We start from the raw sequence: 23814 nt of genomic DNA, 5'->3' as shown, positions 1-23814 counted from the left end.
GTTTAAACTGGATATATTTGCTTTTCCTCAGCTCGTTTTATGCAGTAAACGCGTGCATATTGTCCAATATTTCTGGAAATTATATAATTATAAGTATAATAAAATTATAAGTAATCAGGGAGCTATACAACTTTTTACAGCGGATGCCATTGAAAACACGGTAAGCCTGTCCCTTACAGCATCACTTTCATACCGGTTCCAAAAAAGATGAGGTCATTTGTAATGTACACTAGGTCCGAACGGGTTAATAAAGATCACTATCACGAGTCCTTTAGCCAATCATTTGACTGCGCAAGTTTGTCTCCATAGGAACAAGTATGTTTACACTGATACAGGAAGCTACAATTGTTTTGGTGAGTATCCGCCAGCGGGGAATGTGCTTGCTCTAAAACTAATGTTTATGCTTGCACAAATGTATGCCAGCTTAAATCTTTCTCCAATCATACTTGTTTCATTATCGTACACGTTTAAAGTCACCAAATACTAGGTTAACGTGTTATTGCCAAAGTTAATTAATAAGGTCATGACTCATAATTATTTACGCCGCAATATGTTTGTTTATCATGCTCTTTCCCTTTATACAGTGCATCACTGCCGTTGAATGCTGTATGAGATTTTGAAATGTATGTAGGGATGTATTTAATTTTCTATGTATTTATTTACAGCTATTTTGTCTCCAGTATGGACACACCGAATGCACTCCAGTGGTGAGCTTTTTGTGCTCAGCTCTGGAAATAGCGGCCCCATGGACAATTTCCAACGCCAACAATCTGTGTGGAATTTAGTGCAGGAAAATGTTCCCTGCTCTGAGCTTCCTGAGATCCGAGCAGTACTTGGAGATGCATTGGTTGATACGTACGCTGAGTTGTATTCAGAGGTATGAGGCATATTTATGCATCAGACTGTCTAGTAAGAGAACATAATGTGATCGCTGAAAGTAATTTTGTAATCTTTTATAAAATAACTGCAAAGCCCAGACTACATAATTCATGTCGTCACCTATTAATGTTAAATACAGTACGTTTATTTTTTCTTTTGAAAGGCCAATGGAAACACCCCTTCAGGCGATGGCTACATATTTTTATTTATTTAGATTTAATATTTACTTTTAATGTTTAATATTTTATTCATCTTGTATATATATATATATATATATATATATATATATATATATATATATATATATATATATAAGATAGCCTATAGCCAGTATAGCCTACCCCTGACATGTATCTTTAAACCAGTTTTGAATTACAACTCCCAAGAGTGAATTATCTCAGTGCATGGAATGCAAACCTTATTTGAACAGATACAGGGACTGTTTCAGAGCTGACTCTTTCAAAGATAAATAGTCTTTCACAAACTGCATATGCAGTATACTCAGACAGCCATGTGCATATGGAAATAGTGGGTGGAAACTTGTCTATGGAAGACTTATTTGATTCCTCCTTCCTCTGAACACTAAATAGGATTTATGACCTTCTGTTTAAAAACCCCTCTGCTGTTCATAAGGACTTCTGAGATTTTATGACTAATGCCTCGAATGTGTTCAAGGGAATTTGATACATTTTCACTGCAAATAATTATTATGATAATGCATTGTCTTAGCAACCAAGGACTTCTTACCTTGTCAGTAAGACCTATTTTGAACACCAGTAAAGTTTATAACTACTGTGCTGCAAAACAAAAATGCAAGGATTTTGAAGACTCTAGTTTTTCTGTCAATTTTCCTCTCTCACTTTGCCTTTGAGCTTGTCCTTGAGAACATTTTTCAGTACGAAGATGAAAGTCAATAAACAAGAAAAGAAACATGCTCTTATCAAAGTTTGCATTGAGGTCATTTTTAAGCCTGCATCCTCACAGAAATGTCTCTCCGGTGCCTGTGCACATCCTAAACCCCAGGTTCTGCAGTGGAAATAAGAAGGAGCTGAAGTTATTTAGGCTTGAAGTTGGTTTCGTGCAGGCACAGCAGGATCAGAATTCTCAGGGAACTGGTTTTACTCCGTCTTGCATTGCCTTCGACAAGCTTTGAAGTGTATTTTCAGAGTCCGAGGGAAACTTGAACGTCCCAAGACAGGTGTGGAGATTGGTAATAGAGTGCAGACATTGTTTGCCAGTGCCATGACAGGCTTTCATTTCCCTCTCTGGCTTTTCACCTCACGTGGTGGAGCATTTGTGAGAATAACACATGGATTTTTTTTTTTTATATTCTCTGAAATTTTCAGTTTTTTATACCCATTTCAGAGATTAGAGACACTTCTGATGGGGTGTTAACCAACTGGCTGCATTTCTCTAGTTGTAGAGCAGCTTGTAACATGGATTTGGATGGAAAGTGCATTTCATACAAAGCTGAGCCAAATAGCACTCTCCTGTTAACGCTTTCCTCTGTTGACCTGTTTTAGGTGGAGATGTGGGAGAAGATTTGGCAGGAGCTCCATTACTCAGAGCAGGGCAGCAGGCCAGAAGCCCCTGTGTTCCCTCTGGCTGACCCCCCGGCTGTTAAAGAGTTGCTAAAAGCAGAGATTCAATTGTTGCTGCTCTCACTGAGGGAAAAAGCAGCCAGTCAGGGCAGGTGAGGAAGATACATGGTTATAATATTACTGCTATGCAACATGGATCCTCGACTGTTACACAACAGACATCAAGCCTCAAACATTGTACCAACAGTTAACTTTAACAGTTATCAAAGCTAACAAAAATTAACATTAACTATCAGCTCTGAAAGACTTTTAACCTCTGACGTCTTGTTGATAGTCATAAACTTTATTAAAACCCACTCACTAGACATGAGCCATAACATTTGGTTCAAATTCTGGCTGATACAGATACACTGACATTACAATTCTATGCTATTCATGAAAAACTAAAATAAATCATTTTAAATGTGACAAGTAAATTCCAGCATCACAATGTTACAATGTACAACAGGATGATTTGCTAAAGATCACATTTAAGTGTTATTCAGTAATTAGTGTTTTTAAAGCTTAATTTTAAGTGAGCTTGTTAGATGACGGCAAAGGGAATCTAAATAAAAATTACAGAAATGAGCATACACAATTAAATATCTAATATCGACTGATACCAATAAATTAAAAATAGTTAAATCTGTCAAAACCCGATATTGTACCAAAAAATCATGCATCCCTACAATACAGTCATGGTTTGATGAACTATATTACTTATATTAACTCTAAATTGTAGTCATTTTTAAAATGAAAATTTTCAATACATTCCAACTGAAATGTTTCATCTGAAGATCTAGAACTCACTGTCAAGTCTCATCTGCGGGTGTCGTGTTGTAATCGCTTTCCCTGACTTGACGAATGAATGTTCTGACCTTAATGGAGACCCAAAGTATTCTTTTCAACTGAATGGGAGTGAGTTCATAGGTCAGGGCTTTGCTTTTGTAAAGTAGCATTGCTTTAAAGAAATGCTTAGACTTTTAAAGCTTGGAGCAGCCATAGGAGCACATCACAATAGAACTGCTTTAAATGAAGTAAATCAGTTACGTCAGCAGTAAGGACTATGTCTGGTTTGTTTGACAGTTCATGTTCTGTTTGCTTTTAAATTTGTAGCTATTTATGATTACATTTCAATTTGTTTCCTAGTGGCTTTTCTTTCTTAGGGTTCTTTTGTTATTTTTTGTGGCTCCTTGCCTAATATAACAATGCACCGGGGAAGAAGATATTTACAGGTACCAGTCAGGCATGAGGGGCGATTTTCTCTCAGCAACCAGTTAGACAGTGGAAAGAATGTCTTTACAAGGTCTTCTTTTGAAAGCTTTATAATGTACTTTAACAAATTTTTTCAACAATAAAATTTCAATTCATTAAAATTTGTCGATTTCGTTGGTTAACTATTTACATTATTCTTTGCTGAGCCTGTAGATCCATTTTTCACCTATTTATATTCCTTATAACCCTTCTCTCTTAGTAGACAAAAAGCTCTCTTTTCAGCCATGGCAAATCAGGAGCAGGTGTTTGGTGACTACCGGTAGAGTCCATCAGAGAAAACACTTTCATTCGTTCCCAAATTGCTGAAACGAATTGGCTCTGTCACCCAGAAACAAATATTGCATATGAGCATTGGGGTGTAAACTTGTTTGGTTTCAATGTCAGTTTTTGTTTGTTACCAACTTCCTTTGGGGACATAATTTAGCTGCTGATCTGCTTTGAGGACAAATCTGGATTACTTCTCTTTCATATTGCTCCAGGTTTGGAGCTTTCCCGGCACCTGATGCGGGCCAAAGCAGGAAACCGTCGATTCAATGGCGTTTTTCGCGCTTTAACGTGGGCAAGAAAGCTTTTGAAAGGAATTCATTTAATGGATCTAGTTAGCGGCACTTTTTCCCCTCTCGGCCAATGGCCTCCCCTCCCTCCTGTGTGGTCTAAGTCCTTGTCTGCGTGATTTGTTGTGGCTGTATGGAGTCAAGCTGCACCTGTTTCTTTATGCTAGGTCTCCGTTTAATGGGCATTGAGAGAGAACCTTAGTTCATGCGTGAACTGCGAGCGGCTGAGACTTTAAAAGCCGACCAAAGGAAGGTTCTTAAATCTCTGGAGAGTGATACTATAACAATTGGCGCAGGAAGGCTGGAAACAGAAAGTTGTGTGCACAGCGTATTTCACATGTAGGTAAATTATCAGTGCAGATGGAGGGGCGTTTTGAAAGAGCCTCTTATTTTCCTCTGATGCATTGAGGGATTTTTCTTTTGTCCTCTTTTTGATGTGGCGGCTCCTCTCTGCCATCTTTGTTGGCAAGAGTATGTTCCTCCCTCCTCTGTGAACACTGCTAAGCTGCTTACTGATCTGTGCCCACAATGTAGCCTCTGTTCCTGTCAGTACATCCCCTCTATATGAGCAGAGCAGAGATGGGCGTCGGACCTCTGCTCGTAATGCAGGATTCGGTCAGAGATGCTTGTTAATGTCTTCTGGCTCTTTTTATCAGGCTACAAAAGCCCCACAAACATGCAAACTGTATCCTGTCAGTGCTTAAAAAGAAAGGGTGAAGATGTGAGCAACAATGGGCTGAAAGTGATACACAGCTTTACGTCTGAATAATGTCTTTGAGTGAGAAAGGACCATCTGTTTGCTTCATCTTTGTTGTATTTCTGGTTATTCAGATGTTTAATGCATATACAGTTTAATGCAGTTAAATGCATTTCCAAATGCAAACCTTTGTGCTTATTTACAATAACATTTCAAAGAGGTGTCCATGGACTGTAACATCAAGTCCAGGCTTGATTTATGGTTAGAAAACATGGCTGTGGATAAAAGGCCTTTGCTCCCTTGTTGTGTGTTGCCTTCATCCGCTCTCATGCACTCAGCAAGGCTGTTTTAAGATTACTGCAAGAGCGCCATTTTATTTATCACTAAAAATAACAGCATTCTGCTCTTATTACTGATACGTTTTTTTTTTTCTCATGTATATATATTAAGAAATAATAACAATACCATGAGGTAATTAATTAGGCAAATGCTCCCTTTAATCCTTAAATATATAGTATTTATCAATTGAAATATTCATGTTGTGTATATATGTGTGTGTGTGTGTGTGTGTGTGTGTGTGTATATATATATATATACATTATATATATTATATAATGATATTTATTATCATTCTTATTATTGTTAGTTAGAAATTCCATACTATGTATTAGGTACCTCATGGGGTGGTATAAAAAAAAATGTGATCAGATTTTTTAATAAAGAAAATAATACTTTTTTCAGCACGGATGTATTAAATTGATCAAATGTACAGTTAATATATACAAAATATGTTTTAAATAAATGTTGTTCTTTTCAACTTTCTGTTTCTTCAAAGAATGCTGAAAAAATGTATCAAGGTTTCAACAAAAATATTAAGTAGCACAACTGTTTTCAACATCAATAACATTTAGATATTGCTGTTTTTACTGAATTTTTTATCAAATAAATGCAGCCTTGATGAGCATAAGAGACCCCAGACTTTCGAACGGTAGTGTATTTTACCCCTAACTGTTTTCTTATAATACAAAACTTTCAGTTGTTCTATTTATTGTAGTGTTGTACTGTTTAAAGGTGGGGTAAGCGATATTTCAAAAACGCTGTTGGATATTGTTGATATTTGAAATCAACACAAACAAACACACCCCTCTCTTTATTGCTCCGCCTCCATAGCTCACCGACCAATCCTAACCGCCCTGCTCCGAGTCGGTCTCGAACTCTGATCGCTAGCATGCGAGGCAAGTGTATAACTTGACGCTAAACACCGCATTCTCTAGCAGTCGTCATCGCGACTCTCAGTAGCTGGCCTCCGTTACGCACACAATCCAAGAGTAGATGTCTGTTTATCATAGCAGAAGCGCAACAAAATAATGCTTCACGAAAAATTTGTTGTTAGTTGCCAACAGCACAGCAGCTTCAGACAAACAATGGCACTCAAACCCGGTGTTACCCAAGTGTGGAGCAGAATCAAGGCAACCTCCGCGTCTGTTTTCATGCCTTTCCGCCCGCTTGGTCTCTCCAGCGCTGGAAAGCTTTTCTAATATTAACGCGGGTCCTAAAGCTCTTGCCCAGTCATAACCCTTCATTTTCCAGTGATTTCTTCTGAGCTTTTCTCTTTTGTATTGTATCAACTCTCTTTCTACAGTCTTTCTTTAAATCTCCCTCTTGCTCGTTCTCTCTCCTCCACCATCATACGCCCCCTAATGCTGATAGGCTACACACGTTTGTTGTTGTTTGTTCGTGTGTCGGTCCGACTAACTTCTAAACCGAATTTGTCCGAATATTGCTTACCCCACCTTTAAGGGCCAGACACCAAAAGCTGTGAGTATGAGAATGATTTGCCTGACCTTTCCCACAGTGCAACATCATTCTGCTGTATTACTAGTACTTTTGGATGAGGATATGGGGCCTTGAATAAATAATGTGTCTTCCAAGAAAATTCTGCATTTTTTAAAGTTAGTAAAACACATTTTCTAGATCTGTGTTTCCTAACTGTATTTGTTTAAGGCTCCCCATAGCTCCATCAGTAAGTCTCAAGAAATACCCAATCATTGAATCCAAACCAGAAAGGTGTTCCTCTTATCTGATATTTTTATGGATATCATTCAGCATCTTCATTCATTTTTAGTGCACTTTTAAACCACAACAAAAAAATCAATACTGTGTGGAAAGAGACTCTCCAAATAGCTTTAATGAGATCCCATTTTGTCTTTCACAGGTTTCTTGAGAAAGATCTAACAGCACATTTATTTATAAATTAAATCCAATTAAGTATACTTTACTTTTTTAGTTTAACAAGGCAAAATCCTGCTTGGGAATCACAATAAAACTGTGCTAGCACTTTTCACTTTCACCATTCTGTCATTCTCACTGTCAGTAAATGAGTGTGCGTGTGTGTCTCAGGGATGAAGAGGAGGTCATGGCCCTGTACAATCCTAGTGTGGTGAGTTACGCATTGAGCAGCAGTAGCACACAGAGACAGGGGAGTCCAGGCAGCTGGTGTGAAAAGAAATCACCTTCCAGACCCCCATCTAGCCAGAGCAAGATTGGAAGCAGGTCAGTGTTTCAAAATGATATACCCGTGAGTGTACTTCTACATGACAGAAGTTGATGATATTGATTGGGTTAGTAAGTATTGAATAGCACTCTTTTTTCAGGTCAATCTCTAGCCTCTCGTCTCACTCCAGCTGTGAGGAAGAAATCAAGGCCTTAAGACACAAGTTAAACATCACCCATATAGATGAAGTCGTGACCCATCTCAGGTGAGGTGTATATCTGAGCAGTTATACGCACTGCTCCCTTTAAATTACTCAATTCAGTTGCTCTACCCTTAGAGTGAGTAAGGCAAAGTGATGCTCATTTTTAAATGGAAGTCACACAGAGTGTGAGTACATGTTATTATAACTGAGGTTTGCTTTGAGCATATTATGAAAACTATGAACAACACAGTAAAATTTCAGACCTAATTCCATGCATAACAAATGCAATTACTTTTTTATCAAGCAGATAATATTGGAATCATTTGTTTACACCCGAGGCAGTGTACATAACATAATTACTTTTTAGCCAGCAAGATTGTCCGTTTGCAGTTTGGTCCTGTTGTGCAGTGAAGTTAATATTGTGGAACACACTTTCCTCAGGGTAGATTTCTCCCTCCTTTGCTCAACATGTGCTCATACTGACTGGATGCAGACCAGACACGCTCCTTCTTGTGCAAACATGCTGTTGTTAAATCAGAATGTTGGACTTCCTCACCTTCCTCTCTTTCCCTCTTTCCACGACTGCTCATGCTCATATACACTTTCATCTAGGATTATATTACTTACTGCTGGTTCTAAATTGGTGGCTACATTTCGATTTGGGGTTGTCTGTAAGCTCACACATACACTAACAGTCAAATGTTTGGACACACTTGACTAAACTGATTTCTCTTGATCTTAAAAAGCTTTTCATCTTTGTTTTAATGTCATAAATTAATTAATTAATTTTAAATGAATTCAACATTAATTAAATAATTAATTAAATCATTTTCACAAAGTTAAAATGCATTTATTATTTTTATGTATTTAAATATTATTTTAAATTAAATATGTAATAATATTAAATAATATTATTGTATTAGTTATGTTCATTCATATAAACTAAAAGTTAATAAAATATAATTTACATTTAATAAATGTTTAATAATATTGAATGTATGATTTTATTAGTTTTATTATTTATTATTATTATTTACTGTATATATATATATATATATGCATACACACAACCATGTACTTTAAATGACTAATATAACCATCTCATACTATCACTATGTCATCGCACCACCTCAGTTCATCTATTAAGGGATTCCCTCTTGAGTTCTCTCTCTCCTTAAGCCTCTCTTTCAGTACAAACTTTCTACTTTACGAACGCCTCGCTCAACCCCTTTACCACCCACCATTCTCTACCTCCCATCCTCTCCTTCTCTGCCAGGCATGTGTAACCCTCCACCCAGCTAAGAGGAATGCAAACAGTAAGTCCTGCTGAGTGTGGCAGCAGGGAACTGAGATAGAAGGAGGGGAGCGAGCAGTCCGATCTATCCCTCCATCAGAACAAAAGACCTCATTGTGAGCAAATTAATACTAGATCCCGACATATGTAAGATTCCTTGGCCTTAAAAGAAAAGTGAAGAGAGTTTAAGTGACTACACAATGCTTATGTAACAGAGAAGAAGTAGGCCAGTGTTCGCTTCCCCGCTGATCTGGAAAAGAGTTCATGGTGCAGCAGTTTGAGTCCAGCCCAGATAAAAACTCTTTTTGCTTAAACTTGTTTAAGTGATGCTGTGTTTTGTATGAAGTACTTAAATGAGAAGAGGTCTCCTATTTCTCGGAAACCCATAATGGCTCAGAATATGGACAGTTATTTATAGTTGCCATAATTATGTGTATCTTATTCTTGGTGCCACTTATGGTATTTTGTTTGTTTGATATATATTTTTCATGAGTGTTGATTTAGAATATATGCATATATGCACTTAATCCTTTAAAAAAGAAGGCCTTGTTTGATTGACAGGTCAGCCCTTACGGAAGAATCTGAAGCATTGAAAAGAGACGTGCGGGTCCTGCAGGTAAGGGCTCATTTTGACATTAAATACTGGTTTTGATTGCAACATCAATTTCAGGATTACTTTAATAACATGTTATGAATCTGGATCCAGAGGGTGGAGGAATCTTTTTTCTTTTTTTTCTATCTTTTCTAAGCGCATCTTTTTTTGATCTGCTGAGGCCAAACTCCATTATAGTTAAAGTACTGTACTTAAAGCTGCAGTCCATAGCTTTTTTGGGTTAAAAATAAATTTTTGAGCAAGTACATAACCAGCCAGTGTTCAAAACTATCTGCTTGCCTTAGCTGGAAATTCGAGCATGTCTTTGCATCATTACGTCACATCTGTACAGATAAAGAAGGTGTCTCGGCTAGTAGACTATATTGCGTGTGAGGATGTTGGAGGTGGAGATTTATAGTCTTTTCTCACAGCACTTGATATAATTAAACTCATCAATTTGATGGCGGATCCAGAAAGGTTCAAACAACAACCACCAGTGACAACTGGAGATTCACCCGTTGTAAAATGCAAAAGACTTCGGAGAAAAAAAGAGACTGCAACCGGGCCCATGCGAAAACAAGGATAATATCGGAAGGGCATTAAATGTAGTCAATCAATGCTGATGTTGTTAACATTAACAATTTGAGAACAAAGTATAATTTGCACGGTGACGTGATATGATAAGCAATCGTTAGATTAAATCGGCGTGATTTACTGCAATGCTTTTTTCCCCTTAGTTGGTCAGAACAAACGTGAATGTTACTTGTTCAGACGACATTTTCCGGTGAAAATTCTTATGTTGGTCATACTTCCAAAAAGTAGAATCTGTGATTCCGAATGACAGTATCCACACCGGCGCGGTGACTGACAGCCGCACATTCTCCTCAAAACATTGGATTCATCCGCGCTGTGCCGTGCCGAGGCACAACGCACGTAAAGTTGATAATTCCGTGAATAACTGCAGATTTCGAACAGAGATGGCGACAAAGAGGAAAAACTGCGGACTGCAGCTTTAACACTTCTTTTGTGGTTTCTACAAAGAACAAAATGTATAGTTTTCAGATTGGTCAGTAATCATATTTCCCTTATGAACTGCTGCAGTTTTTATTATTATTGTGAAATAAATATTGCAGACATAAAAGCAAGTTTCATCCCCATAAGACTAGTGAAGATAATATGATAGTTCCCAAAACCCAACTCTGAGTGTTCTAACACTGTGGAACCGCTTGTACAGATTAAACAAACTGCTTAATAACCATTTTTAATTATCTCAGTTTGGTGCAACTGAAAACTGCAGTGCAAATTTGTATTTGACTCTCTATTAGTTTCTACCTTTGAGAATGAGAGAATTGCCCTTATATTTGCTTACATGTAATTATGAGGAAAAAATGCAACACTTTACATTACTGTCCAAATTATACTGTAACTACCTACTATAGTAATTAAAAAAATTACTTGTAATAATTTAAAAAAATTAATTTATTTCAATGATGAATTGAAAATGAATAGACTTAGTTTTAGCAATAACAATACCAGCTATGATGTTGGCAAATAGCTGCTATAGCTTTGGGTGGTTGCTATTGGGCGCTCCCAGGTATGACTTCTGTCCTTCAGTTCTATATGTCTGTGTTGTTTTGTTAGGGCCCAATCACTGAAAGTGTGCAGTGCTTTTTTTTCTTTTTTTTTTACCTTTAAGGGGCTTTAAAGGCCCTTAACATGCAACTGGCTCTACAGCTCCCGCTTGAATACAGTAAAAAAACGTGCATATATCATGTATGTATGAAATCGGATCCACATATAGTTCTTATTGAGCTGAACACGTGGATATGACTATTGCGAGTCACGGTCATTGTGCCACCAACTGGCAGCAGGAAGTGTGTCACTTAAAACAGGCTTTGAAATCAGCCGCTTATATTTACCTGAATTGCTGAATGCGGGGTCAGAATAATGTCAAGACACGGCAGATATAAATTCGATTTTTGATGTATTTACCTTCTATATTTACCCAATTTTCTAAAGCCATGGGGTGATGGTGGTGCCTGTGCTTGGGCCCGTCATTGCTGCCTGCTTATTTTTTTCAATATGAGGTATCAATCATGTGCCTTTTGAGGTTATTATAATATTTTGATGTTTATTCAGCATATTAAGCATTAAGGTCCGAAAATCTCATCCAAACTTTTCGCACGTTAAAAAATAAATACGACCTCACGTTATGTCAATCACTTTTACACACTGCCTCTGAAACTTTCGTCTGTCATAAAAAAATTCGGATCCGGTTCAATTTTCTGCGTTTTTCGCATCTGTAGCGACAATTCAACAATAGTTGACAATTCAGAGCCACTAAAAGACGAATACGAAAAAGCGCATACGAAAATTTCGGACTCAGGGTGCAAGGACCTTTAATATGAACAATAAAAAGTGATTCTTTCCTTAGTAATAACAATGACAATATGCACTAATAACAATGTGTAATTATGTACAACACCACTCATAAATTATACATTCAGTAGATAGTTTATTAGAATTACCCAGTGCTTGCTTAATAATTGCACATTACATGAACACTCATGTAAAGTGTGAAATATAGAACAGTTGTTCCTTTTGATGTGTTACATAAGCAGCTGGGAAATATATAATCATGCATCAACTACCATAGAACGAGCATATGTTTTTTTAAATAATGGATCACAGAGCATTTCTATAGTATATGAATACAAATACGTTAAACTAGCCCATTAAGCTCGTTTTCCATCTATGCAGACAAACACACAGTGTCACACTGATCTCCTCTCAGTCAGCCAGAGGAACTTAAGGTTTCTACTGTACATCCTTGCTTCACTCTCTCTTCTGTTAAAGTGCAGAGCTCAGCCACAGATGTGAGCCACTCTCAAGCAAATGAGAACGCCATTTGTTTTTGATTAACACACATATGCTCACTATTTGAAGCATTCTGTCCAAACATGCTGTACAAATGCAGTTGTCCAAACTCCTGAACATACACAGTTGACATGCTGTACAAATGCACTCCACCACTCACTGTGAAATCTCATCCACACATAACAATATACAGTATTGAGCATCAAATATGTTGTGATCACGTCACGTCACACAGCAGTTTCACGTTTGAGCTAGACAGACAAAACTTGTTACATTGAACTGGGCCGATCCTAAAGTTCACAGGCTCATTCTTGACAGTGCCAGACTGGGATGTGTACTGTCACATACCATTAAATTTGATGATGAAGAAATTAAACAGTTCCACTGGCATAGACTGTTTATTTTAATTAAATGATCGGTCTTTAGAGAGAAATGTATATAATCAGAACAGTGTTAATCAGAATATTAGTGCTAGCCAAGAATTGAATGTCTCATTGCAGCTGGGGCCTGCAATTGGGACTCTCAGCACTAAGGGGGCCACAAGGTGGCTGAATTTTATTGAACCCTTTCATGCATGAATTATGACAATCTTCCTATGCTTTTTGATTGCTCTTAGGGCATGAAAAACAAGATTTGATTAGATTCTTTTTTCTTCTTTTTTTTTTTTTTACACATTTTTGAATATTGTCTTGGACAATGAGTCAAAGTCAAACAGCAGTGTTACTATCATTGAGATACTGTTATAGTTTTTGTTAATATTTTGAATTAGATTTTAATTTGAGATTTTATGTTTTCATTTTAATGTAGGTAATTTTGTTTGTGTGCTTTGTCACTTTTATTAGTTTTTGTAAATATAGTTTTATTACTTTGTCTACATTAGTTTTAGTTTATTTTAGTTATTTTAGTAATCCAACTTAAATTAAATTAAATTTAGTGCATTATTTCAAGTAATGATAAAGTTTATTTTTATTTTTATGGTTATGGTTTTAGCTTTAGTTAAGGATAATAACCCTGTCCCGTGCACAGACATCTGCTCATCTGAGGGAGTGTGGGAGAGGGCGTCCCTCCTCCCTCTGGTTTTAGATTTCAGTGGCCTGCCTCATAACTATGGCTTTGCTAATGCTATTTCTTTTCCAGCTGGCCTCTGGGGTTATACCGCTGCCCACAGACCACGGGGCTATGTGTAGTCTCCCGTACGCTGGCAGTGACAGTGCTCACCTCAGAGAGCTCTGTTTGTGTTTCATTTAAAAGGATGAGTGTATAATACTTGTGCTGGGCAGTAAGCATGACTCTACATGAGATATCAGTGACTGAACCGAGGCAGCAGGCAGATTGGTGTAATAATAGTACTCCGATGCCATACGACAATGACGGCTAATGGAGATCCGTGGCTTTGCAGCGAAAGCATGTGGTTTGGAGTCCCGTTTTAAGAGCTTGAGACTCAGTGAGTCTCAGTCCTGTAGAATCATTTAGTGCAGTGTGAGCTCTGGGTCTGCATCAACACTATTAAGATGGTGGGGGATTTTTTATGGTAAATGTGTCACTTTTTCCATTCTGAATCTGATTCTTATTTTCTTTTTTTAATCTGTAAAGCAATTTGGCAATTTATTGTTGATGCAGATACAAAGTTTCACATCATGAATTTTTGATTGAATCTTCACTCATAACGAATAAGACGAATAAAAAAGTAAATCTTACTACATACTGTAGAACATTTTGTTCGTTCGTGTTTTTAATCAAAAGTTCAAAAGTTTGGAGTTGGTAAGATTTTTTAAATGATTTTGAAAGAAGTCTCTTCTACTTCACCAAGGCTGCATTTATTTGATGAAAAATAAACAGTAATTTGTTTTATCAATTTAAAATAACTTTTTTATTTTGATCATTTTAAAATGTAATTTGTTCATTTGATGGCAAGTCAGCATCATTATTACTGGCCGGACATTATTACTGGCTGGAAGACCTTAAACTATAGCTGAGGCCAGCAAACAAGTTTAGACTGGTCTAAATGGGGGGTTTCGGCCGGAATATTGATCACAAATGCCATAGAATTGTGTCTATTAAAGTGATATGCTATAAACATATACAACAAAGGTGATGTGGCAAACGTCTGCAGCATTACACTTTTTTAAAATGAAGTTTTATTTGCAGTGAGACCATAGAAGAACCATTCTGGTTTCAACAAAGAACCTTTCAGTGAACAGTTCTTAAAATAACCTTTTTCTTAATGTAAAGGACATTTTAATATTTTAAAGAACTTTTTCCCCCCACTACAAAGAACCTTTTTTGGAACTGAAACGTCCCATGGATGTTGCGGGTTCTTCATGATGGAACCATCAATGGCAACCTTTATTTTTAAGAGTGTACATTTGGAGATAAACACTGCGGGAAAAATCTCTGCCATAAAGCTTAGTGGAGAGAGGGAAAGTATAATGGTGTTGAAATCCTTTGGCTTGATCAGATGTTTTATCACAGGAAAACCTTGAGACTGAGAGAGCCAGTACCCAGACAGAACCTGTCTCTCCAGAACCCACCCTAGCAGGTATGTGGTTATTCATCGTCACAAAAAGATTCTGTTTTCATGCACCTTAGACAAAAGCCTGGCAGACTGAACTAAAACAAGACTGTGTAGCTCTGAGGAGTTTTTGTCCATATAGGTAAATAAATTTGTCTATATATAAATTCAACTGTTGAGCATATGTTTTCCTAATAATCATTGCATCATAATGATCATTAAACCATTTTATTTTAAATCTGTAAATGTCTCCAAATGTGAAGTGGCCTTTTGAATAGTGTATCACCACCATCTAGTGGTTCACTCCTAAATCTTATGTACACTTTTCCTCTCTTTTTTTGGGCTGATGATAAACAAGTGTGTAAAAACAAGTGTGTCAGCCAGTGTGTAATGCAGTTTGTTCTTTTTATTGTACATACAACTCGTTCATAAAAAAAAAAAAGCAGCTAAATTAGTAATTCTGCAGTCTCAAATAAAGAAAAAAATCTGCTAAAAATGTAGACTGCTTAACACTGATTTCTTCTTTTCTCTGCTGACTTTCAGAGCTCAAAGAGGAACGGAGACACATTCAGAGGGATTTAAACGTCACGAGTTTAATGAACTGCTCCTACAACACAATAAATCAGAGCACCAGAAACAGAATCCCACAAATCCATGCAAGGTCAGATCACCTTTCCAGAATAATGCTTTGTATATGACTTGATGCACAGTCATGCAGAGGTGGACAGTAAGTACATTTACCCGAGTACTGTACTTAAGTACACTCTTTGAGTATCTGTACTTTACTTGAGTATTATTGTTTCTGGAAACTTTTTACTTCAACCTCACTACATTTGAAAGACAAATATCATACTTTTTACTCCACTACATTTCTGTCAAGGTCCTTGAGTAGAAAGTAGTAATGTCAGTCAGGGGGTGATTTTAGTTGCTGGGGTTTTTGCATTTTGTTTGGAAATGAAAGTCGGGTTGACGTCAGAATCCGACTGATGTTGGTTTCTGTCGTCAACCCGATTTTCATTTTCAACCACAATACAACGTCTGTCCAACGTCGGAAATTAACGCCAATCTGACGTTGAATTCTGACATCAACCTGATTTTCATTTTCATCGTTGGGTTTGGACTTCTAAATGTGAATTTTGTCATTGTTTTGGAGCACACTAGCTTATAGATAACAGTAAGGCTAACATATTCGTACTAAAAGCCCCCCAAAAAAATAATAGGGCACTATTTGAGGGAACAGCCATTTGGGTGTCCAAAACCATTGTGGACATTATGGAGTGCACTTAGTTTAATTAGTGGGATTGAATGTGTTCTAGAAATAAATTTGATATTGATATGAGGGTAGGCAGGCATAGATTCAGAGGCATAAGGTACTGTAAGTATTACATACAACAATGCAACAATAATAAAACAATGCATTGACATTTACGTTTTACTTTTAAAAACGAGTAGCCTACTTCTGTACTTTTACTTGTAACGGAATAATATTTGACCAGTAGTATCTGTACTTTTACTCAAGTAAGGTACTTTGTGTACTTTGTCCACCTCTGCTGTCATGTAGTTGATCCAAGGTTCTTCTGGCATAAATGTAGTATGTTTTTTAAAGGGAGATGAGTGGTCTAGCTCTGTCTGCAAATGATTCAAAAAGACCAAAACCATCAAACGCAACAGTTCCCCATTTGAAACCATGTCCGCCCAGAGACACAAACCACATCAGGAGCGATGTACCACTAATAAGCTCTTCAAGTGCTGAATCCGCAAGCCCTACTTCTGCTTTGGAACATGGGGACAAAGGTTGCAAGTACAGAGGAAATTCAGTAAGAGCTTCAGCATTCAGACTGGTGCCAGCAGCCACAGTCAGAGCATCAGGATCCGTCAAAGACTTCCTCCTAAAGATGGAGGTGACCAGAAACAGTGACCACCTCCAGCCCGCTCCTCCTGCAGTGCAGAGAACAGCCAGCAGGGGGCAGAGGGGGAACAGACACCTGAGCGTTCCTCAGCCCAACAGCCTGCTCTCTTCTCTTTGACAACAACTGGATGCTGCTCTTCATTGTTTTGTTTTTTTCAGGAAAAACCATGTCCCTTACCCAGAGGAATAAAACACAAACCACAAGTTGATCTTTAAAATAAACTTTATTTACCATTTCAAATTGAACAGTTTAAGATATACAGCTGACATGACTAAGACAATTTCAATGCAGTTTGGCCCTAAAATGGAAAAAACATGGTTAGATATGTTTGATAAAGTACTGAGCTCATGTCATTAATGTGCTTGTCTTTTTACTTCACTGTTTATATTGTCATGAGCACACAAGTACACACACACACACACACGCACACACACACTATTGTGATGACATCTCTTCTTTTAGGATACAGGCCATGGGAGAGACATGGGTTTCATTTTTTGCAGTTATGCATTATTTTCTGTTGCTTTAAAACACGTATATATTTTTAAAGTGCCGTAACAACATTAAAATACATGATGCTGTTTTGAATAAACACTTCGGTAAGTAAGCGAAAGAATTCAGTTTCATTTGAGATACAGTATGCTGATTCGGTTTATAGCTTACTTTATACAGCCACAAAATTGTGCTCAATAGGTATTTCCATCTAGAACCTAGAGGTATTTATGTGCATATATTTTTGTTTTGCTCATTATAAACACAACCCTGTCATGTCATTTCAAGGTGTATTCCATCACAATTAATTTACAAACTAATTGTTGCCTCATTATTGAGAGCAAAGTCAAATTAGGAGTAAAGTCCATGTAAAAGTTTTCGGTTCTTCTTAGAAACACATTGTTTGCTTCCCAATAGCATATTGACATGACGTATTGATATACCAAAATAAAATTTCCATAACATTAATTCAGTTTTTATCATTTTTCAAATGCATTTTGAGAAATGATTCAAAGATCAGCATACAGGTTAAAACGTTCTTTCCAGGCAATCAAATGTGCTTTCTCCATTTCTTTTTACATTGTGCAGGATACATGAAACTGTGAATGAAATTGACAGAAATGTTCTTAAAGGGTTTTGCAGCACTACAAATACACTTACAATACTGAGATGAAGATATAACATTGTTGGCTTTAGACTGTGTCCTTTCTCATCAATAAACGATTTCTGTTTGACCAGACGCTTGTTCAAAAAGTTTCAGTCCAAAGCCTTTGTTTGGCAATGTGTTTGAGTTGAGATCAGCTGGCTTGAGGAGGTTTAGGGGGGAACAAATGTAGTGTCACAGAATATAGCTAAAAAATGTTACAACTGATGATAAAATACAGTTTTAGTACTATAAAAATAAAAAGGAAAAATCTCTTAGAAAGGTAGATTTCTGTTAAATGGCAAAAACAGATCATTACATACTGATTAAAATTACTGTACGACATCAATAGTGACAGAACGTCCACTACACAGAGCACTCTGTACACATAACATTAGCTACGTTACCATAAGAAATAAAGTAAAAACAACTAAAAATAAACCCCACTACAGCAACCCACCCTGATAAAAACAGATAACACAAACATCAGTTGAATTTTTGTCTTTTTTTACATTACTGTACAACGGAGAGAGAGAGAGAGAGAGAGAGAGAGGACTAGATGTGTGGAACAGTGCAAGAACGGCACTGATGCATAACATGTCTACTGTTATATAAAGAGTTTGCATGTCAAGGTCCGTTCACATTGCAGTACCTAGAGACAGACACATGGTCTTCATGCCACGTTCAAGGTCTGAGGACCACACATCAGACAAACGAGAGGACTTCAAGCTTGTGCATTCACATTTGCGACAGCGATTAATCATACAGTAGCTACCGTGTACGTAGCCAGCTAAAGTGAACCAGTAAATAAAAGTGCTGTTAGTCTCACGACACCTAAACTGCTGCTCTAATCTGTCTAACAGAGGAAAAGCTAGAGTCTGTGACTTGCATGTATGGTTGTGCTAATAGCTCACAAAGACCAATGAAACTCTAACTACTCCCCTGAGTGTCCGATATCTCCTGTTAGGCAGCAGGGTTACTTTTATTGTTGTTGCATCTTTTTTTTTTTTCTCTCTTTTTCTTTTTTCCAACTTTTTAAAGTTAGATTGTATTTTATATATTTTTGGATAAAATCTTGAATATAGGCTATACATATAGGTATATAGACAACCTTACCTTCATGCAGAGATTAATAAAATGTACATATAACAATGATCTCTAGACTATTATGTCATCAGGTTTTGAATACTGACTTTATCTGTGACCTGCTCCATCATTTTGAGTCGTTTTCAGATAAAAAAAAAACAGAGTTTTATGAACTAAATTAAAATATCTTCATTTGTGGTTCAAAGATGAATGAAAGTCTTACGGGTTTGGAACGACATGAGGGTAAGTAATAGATGACAGAATTTTCTTTTTTGGATGAACTAACCCTTTAAGGTATATTTCCACCAAGAACAAAATGTAGAAGTATTCAGATGGTGAGCAGAAAAAACACTTTTGGCTGGTTATGTGATTTCAACATGTCAGCCCATGAAGTGACCCATTCCATGTAAAAAAAAAGAAAAAGAAATACTATGAATTACTAAAAATGGTTTGCTATTATTAGTCTACGGACTTCACTGGAGTCTTCGATTTTAAACATATTATTCTAAAGTATTATTCCTTTCCTTTGTCTTCCCTCTACAATAACTAGTAGTAAAAGAGGAAGAAATGATACGTGTTGCCGTCAGAGGCAACTGCAGCGATCTGCCAGGCCACATTAAAGAGCGTCAAAACGACATTTGTTTAAATTTCATAACAAAATTAAGCTATTTCAAAGCTGTAACTTCGTATGTATTGTTCGTATTTTCAAACTCCTCATTTCGACTCAAAATGACAGAAGCAGCACGTCACATACGCATTGCGTTTCTCCATGCACAACGCAAAAGAGAAATACCAATACTACTTTGACTTATCTATACACAGCGATTCGCCGTTTCATCATAAGTCTCAATACGTGATGCGTCAGCACATTAGCAGCTACCTTGCCAGAATCCCTGTTGAAAAGGCATCAGGCAACATCCCAAACAAATTCACAGTGTAACCAGGACTCTCTATCCAAGTACATGTGCCACTTCAACCGTATGCATCCTAAGTAGTCATAAGTAATCATTTTGATACGTCACTGGAATGATATGATAAGCAGCATCTAGCCATACCAACTACCAAACTCTCAATCTGAGTATCTCCCTCCCTATCGCCAACAAAAACAGAACAAAACAAACACACCTAATATGCTGTGGTTTCTATTTTAAAAGTCAGATAGTTTGACCTTTTATGTCTCGCAAGACTATTTAATGTTATTCACAATAATACAAAGGAAAAACTGCCGACTACCCAACAATTACACTAACTACAGTGATTGTGACTGATGCTACGTTTACCTCTGATCGTTCAGCATTATTCAAAAACACAACTGCTTGGCTCAGCACAGCCAGATGCCTTTAAATGAACATACACACCAGTTCAAGTCTCTTAACACGCGTAGACAACATAAAATTACACACAAACATACCAGCTAAATCATCAGAATACAAAGGTCTGTGCACATGTTTTTGGTAACATGCCTCCTTTTCTGTGAAGAGCAGGGTTAGTGTGCATACTACAGTACTGAATCTAATGAGGAACTAGCTGCTTCTGGTTATCGCACACGTGATCCCCTCGCTCAGGAGATGCCTCGGCTCGAGATGCCTGGAAGACTAGACAGATTTGGCATTTCATGTGGAAGTTCCTACATGAAAATCCCTCTCCTTCATGTCAAACACTCAACATCAGCAATAAATCATCTCAAGGTATTGGAAAATGCTTCACGAAAAAGCAAATTGTGTGTAACCCTGAGAATTGGCTTGAGAAGTTATTTGCCTCGGTCCAGATACCTCAGTCAGTAAGAGATTAAGACCAAATATCCTTTGTTTTGTATTTTTGCTCTCACTTAAAAGGGTAATAGAGTGGATATTCTCTTGGCCTATTCTTATTTATCGGTATCAGCCAGTCTACTTGGACGATTAACGAAAGTTTTAGCTCCAAAACCTACCGGGAGTCTAGTCAATGGACAATATACATGTCCTGGGTTGTATATTTAAGCGAATTTTGAGTTAATACAGTGTTAAAAGGTCATTTTATTTAACATGTATTATATCATATACTGGCATTATATTAACCATCGGCCACCCTACTCTCAGACATCAGCCTTGGCCATTGAAAAACCCATATTGGCTTGTGAATGAGAAGGTTCCCAAACAAGACAATAGGTACAAAACAGAAACTGAAAATAACACTCCCCTTAACAGTGGCATTATAACATTGCCACAAAGAATATTTGGTCTTCAGCTTTTAAACCTGACCAGCACTGCCGCCACTATACACACACACACACACAAACACACACACACAAGCCAAATCCCACTGTAGCTCCTGTTGTCGCTACAGTCACATCTCCGGACTATTCGACACAGAGTGAAAATATTGTACAATGCGCTATATACACACTGCGTGTATGCAAACACCTCCTGTATATGAACATGTTTTTGTTTTTCTTTAAAAAAACTGCAGTATTAAATTATGTGAACAAAAAGAAAAAGGTTTTGGATGACAACCAATTTCTGTAGAGGTTAGATTTCATAAAGCCCTTACAATATGTAAAGGTCTCCAGCGAGAGTGGCCTGTCCCGCAATGTGGGAATGGGAACCGTCCTGGGGGGAAGGTGTGGAGGGGCTCCTCTATGCGCTGGGTGTGGGGTTCAATGTGGAGCCGTTGCTTCCTGGGATGGTCAGACCGATCTCATCCTCTTTCTCCTTGAGTTTCTCTTTCCCCTCATCCTTCAGCTCTTCTTTGAGAGGGCACACCTCCACAGATTCAGGGCCCGTGGTGGCGTATCGTCCCTTGCGGTGCTCCTGGAGAGCAGGGCCCCAGTCCAGGTCAGGCTTCAAGGAGTTCTTCAAACGCTGCAGAGGAAACAGTCGGAATAAAAACAGTTGAATTTTGTTCAAAAGGATTGGCATACTTTAAAGCTAAAACTAGAGAATTTATCGGGAAAATTAAGTTGTTATCATAAAAAAAAAAAATCTTAAAGGGTTTGTTCCCCCCCCAAAAAAAAAAAAAAGGTCATCAATTACTCACCCTCATGTCGTTCCAAACCCATAAGTCATTCGTTCATTTTGAAACACAAATGAAGATATTTTAAATTAAATCTGAAAACTGTGTCGCTTCAAAAAGTTCATAAAGAGATCGTAAAACTAATCAATATGAATTGAGCAGGTCAGTCCAAATTTTCTGAAGAGACTTTGGCCCTGTCCCAATACCTCCCCTTACCCTAGATTTCTGCCCTAACCCTTGTTTTTGCGCGTTCTCGTGTAGGGGTAGGGTGTCCCAATACTCTAAAGAGCAAGGGGGAGTGCTGTTCTCCCCTTAAAATCAACCCTCAAAACATAGTGCGGTCCGATGCAGGCTTAAAACGAAGTGGAAGAGGAAATTACCCAGAATACCTTGCGGACTCAGCAAGCCGGTAATTTTTTTTAAACAAGATGGCGGATTCCGCTGGAAAGGAACAATTGAATTTTAAGTATATTTTCGCAAATAAGCATGTTAAAATTTCTAAATATGTTGGAATATGTTCGTTTGATGCACATCCAATGGACTGTTAAGTTTTGAACACTAATGTTAGAAAATATTTCACGAAGCTATCTATCTGACGATGTTCATGATATCTGCTGAGTGCCTCGAGAGAGTCTGCCCATCAAATACACATCTGGGTAGTTCATCTAATTTTATTTTCGATTTTGGCTTCCAAGGATTATAAAAAGAAGATGTGAGGTAAAACGATTAAAAACTAGCCGCGTTCGTCTAGTGTTTCATCTTTTTTCTTTACAGCGCGCTGTCACTTCTCCCTAACGTTAAACCCAAACAGCACTAATCAGTGATTGTTGTAAAATGCAGTGTCTGCTGATTATAAATTGCGGGAGGTGTTTGATTGTAAAAAGAGCTATTATAAGCGCAATGATCCGCGCAAGAGACGTTGACCCTGTTCCCATGGCGGCGCGCGCGCGTTCGGAAACGGACTGCAACGAGACAAGCAAACTATACTTTGGGTTTCATGTGCGTGTCTAAACGATCAAATACAGACAAAAATATTGCTAAATGACCGGTTTGGAGATTCACTTTAACACAGTTTATGTCTTAAATGGGAGTTAGTTGTGGAATAGTTAGGAGAAAATGTGTATTATTAGATCTGCATTCGGTCTTAAAGTGGAAGCATCTAATAAACCTGTTAATGATTACAGATTTAATGTGAAAAAAACAACTAAAGGCAAAGAGAAAATTAATCCCAGCTCTTGAATCAATAACTTTAGCTTTAATAAGCATTAATCTATCAATAATAAACTATGCTGTGTTATTTTACATTTGATTACTTTATTAGATTTCTAGCATTTTATTATGGATACTTATATCCTGATAATAACTGGGATAGTTATGTGCATGTATTCACATAGTAGTGGTGTCCCATTTCATAGGGAAAGATCTTCAACTCAACTTCCCTCGTTGAGGGGACTTTACTTTCGAGGGCACTCAAAACCAAGTGGAAGTTTTAAGGGGGGAGAAATGGGACAGGGCCTTAATCCTTTTTATGATGAATAGAGTAAATTTAGGCTTTTATTCAGATATAAACATTGATCATCGAACATAAACAGAAGCTAAACCGTACTTGCTTGACCCACGAGAAAAAACCTCATTAATTCTTGCGGAAGCTCAAACGTCCTGCTTAACACACAAGCTTAAAAGCCTAAATTAAACCTGTTCATCATATAAAGCGATCGGGTCTCTTCAGAAAATTT

At 37.4% G+C, this 23814-nt stretch overlaps 2 protein-coding genes across 9 annotated transcripts in view; one reads left to right on the top strand and one right to left on the bottom strand.

Moving 5' to 3' along the window:
- The first annotated feature begins 143 nt into the window (after window positions 1-143).
- ccdc24 (coiled-coil domain containing 24) lies at window positions 144-19514 on the top strand. Of its 3 annotated transcripts, none has more exons than XM_082172698.1 (9): window positions 144-353; window positions 666-877; window positions 2403-2572; window positions 7386-7538; window positions 7640-7744; window positions 9537-9591; window positions 14917-14983; window positions 15500-15617; window positions 16563-19514. In XM_082172698.1, the coding sequence occupies exons 2-9, from the start codon at window positions 695-697 to the stop codon at window positions 16981-16983; spliced, it is 1272 nt and encodes a 423-aa protein (XP_082028824.1). In that variant the 5' UTR covers window positions 144-353; window positions 666-694; the 3' UTR covers window positions 16984-19514. The 3 variants fall into 3 exon arrangements, with proteins under 3 accessions (XP_082028824.1, XP_082028823.1, XP_082028825.1); XM_082172699.1 differs by lacking the exon at window positions 144-353 and adding an exon at window positions 367-414; XM_082172697.1 differs by lacking the exon at window positions 144-353 and having other exon boundaries at window positions 360-877.
- The window catches only part of slc6a9 (solute carrier family 6 member 9), a 60390-nt gene continuing 53646 nt past the window's right edge, over window positions 17071-23814 (bottom strand). For 5 of the 6 annotated variants that reach the window (XM_082172659.1, XM_082172658.1, XM_082172657.1 and 2 more), the window contains one exon: window positions 17071-21927. In XM_082172659.1, coding sequence (XP_082028785.1) covers window positions 21703-21927 — 225 coding nt within the window. In that variant the 3' untranslated portion in view covers window positions 17071-21702. The remainder of the gene's footprint in view (window positions 21928-23814) is intronic. The other variant, XR_014206716.1, reaches the window with a different exon arrangement.

This window comes from Leuciscus leuciscus (genome assembly GCF_965113295.1).
Source record: "Leuciscus leuciscus genome assembly, chromosome: 6".
Classification (NCBI taxonomy): domain Eukaryota; kingdom Metazoa; phylum Chordata; class Actinopteri; order Cypriniformes; family Leuciscidae; genus Leuciscus; species Leuciscus leuciscus.
Note: the sequence above shows the minus strand (reverse complement) of the source record. Positions and strands in the feature narration are given on the sequence as shown.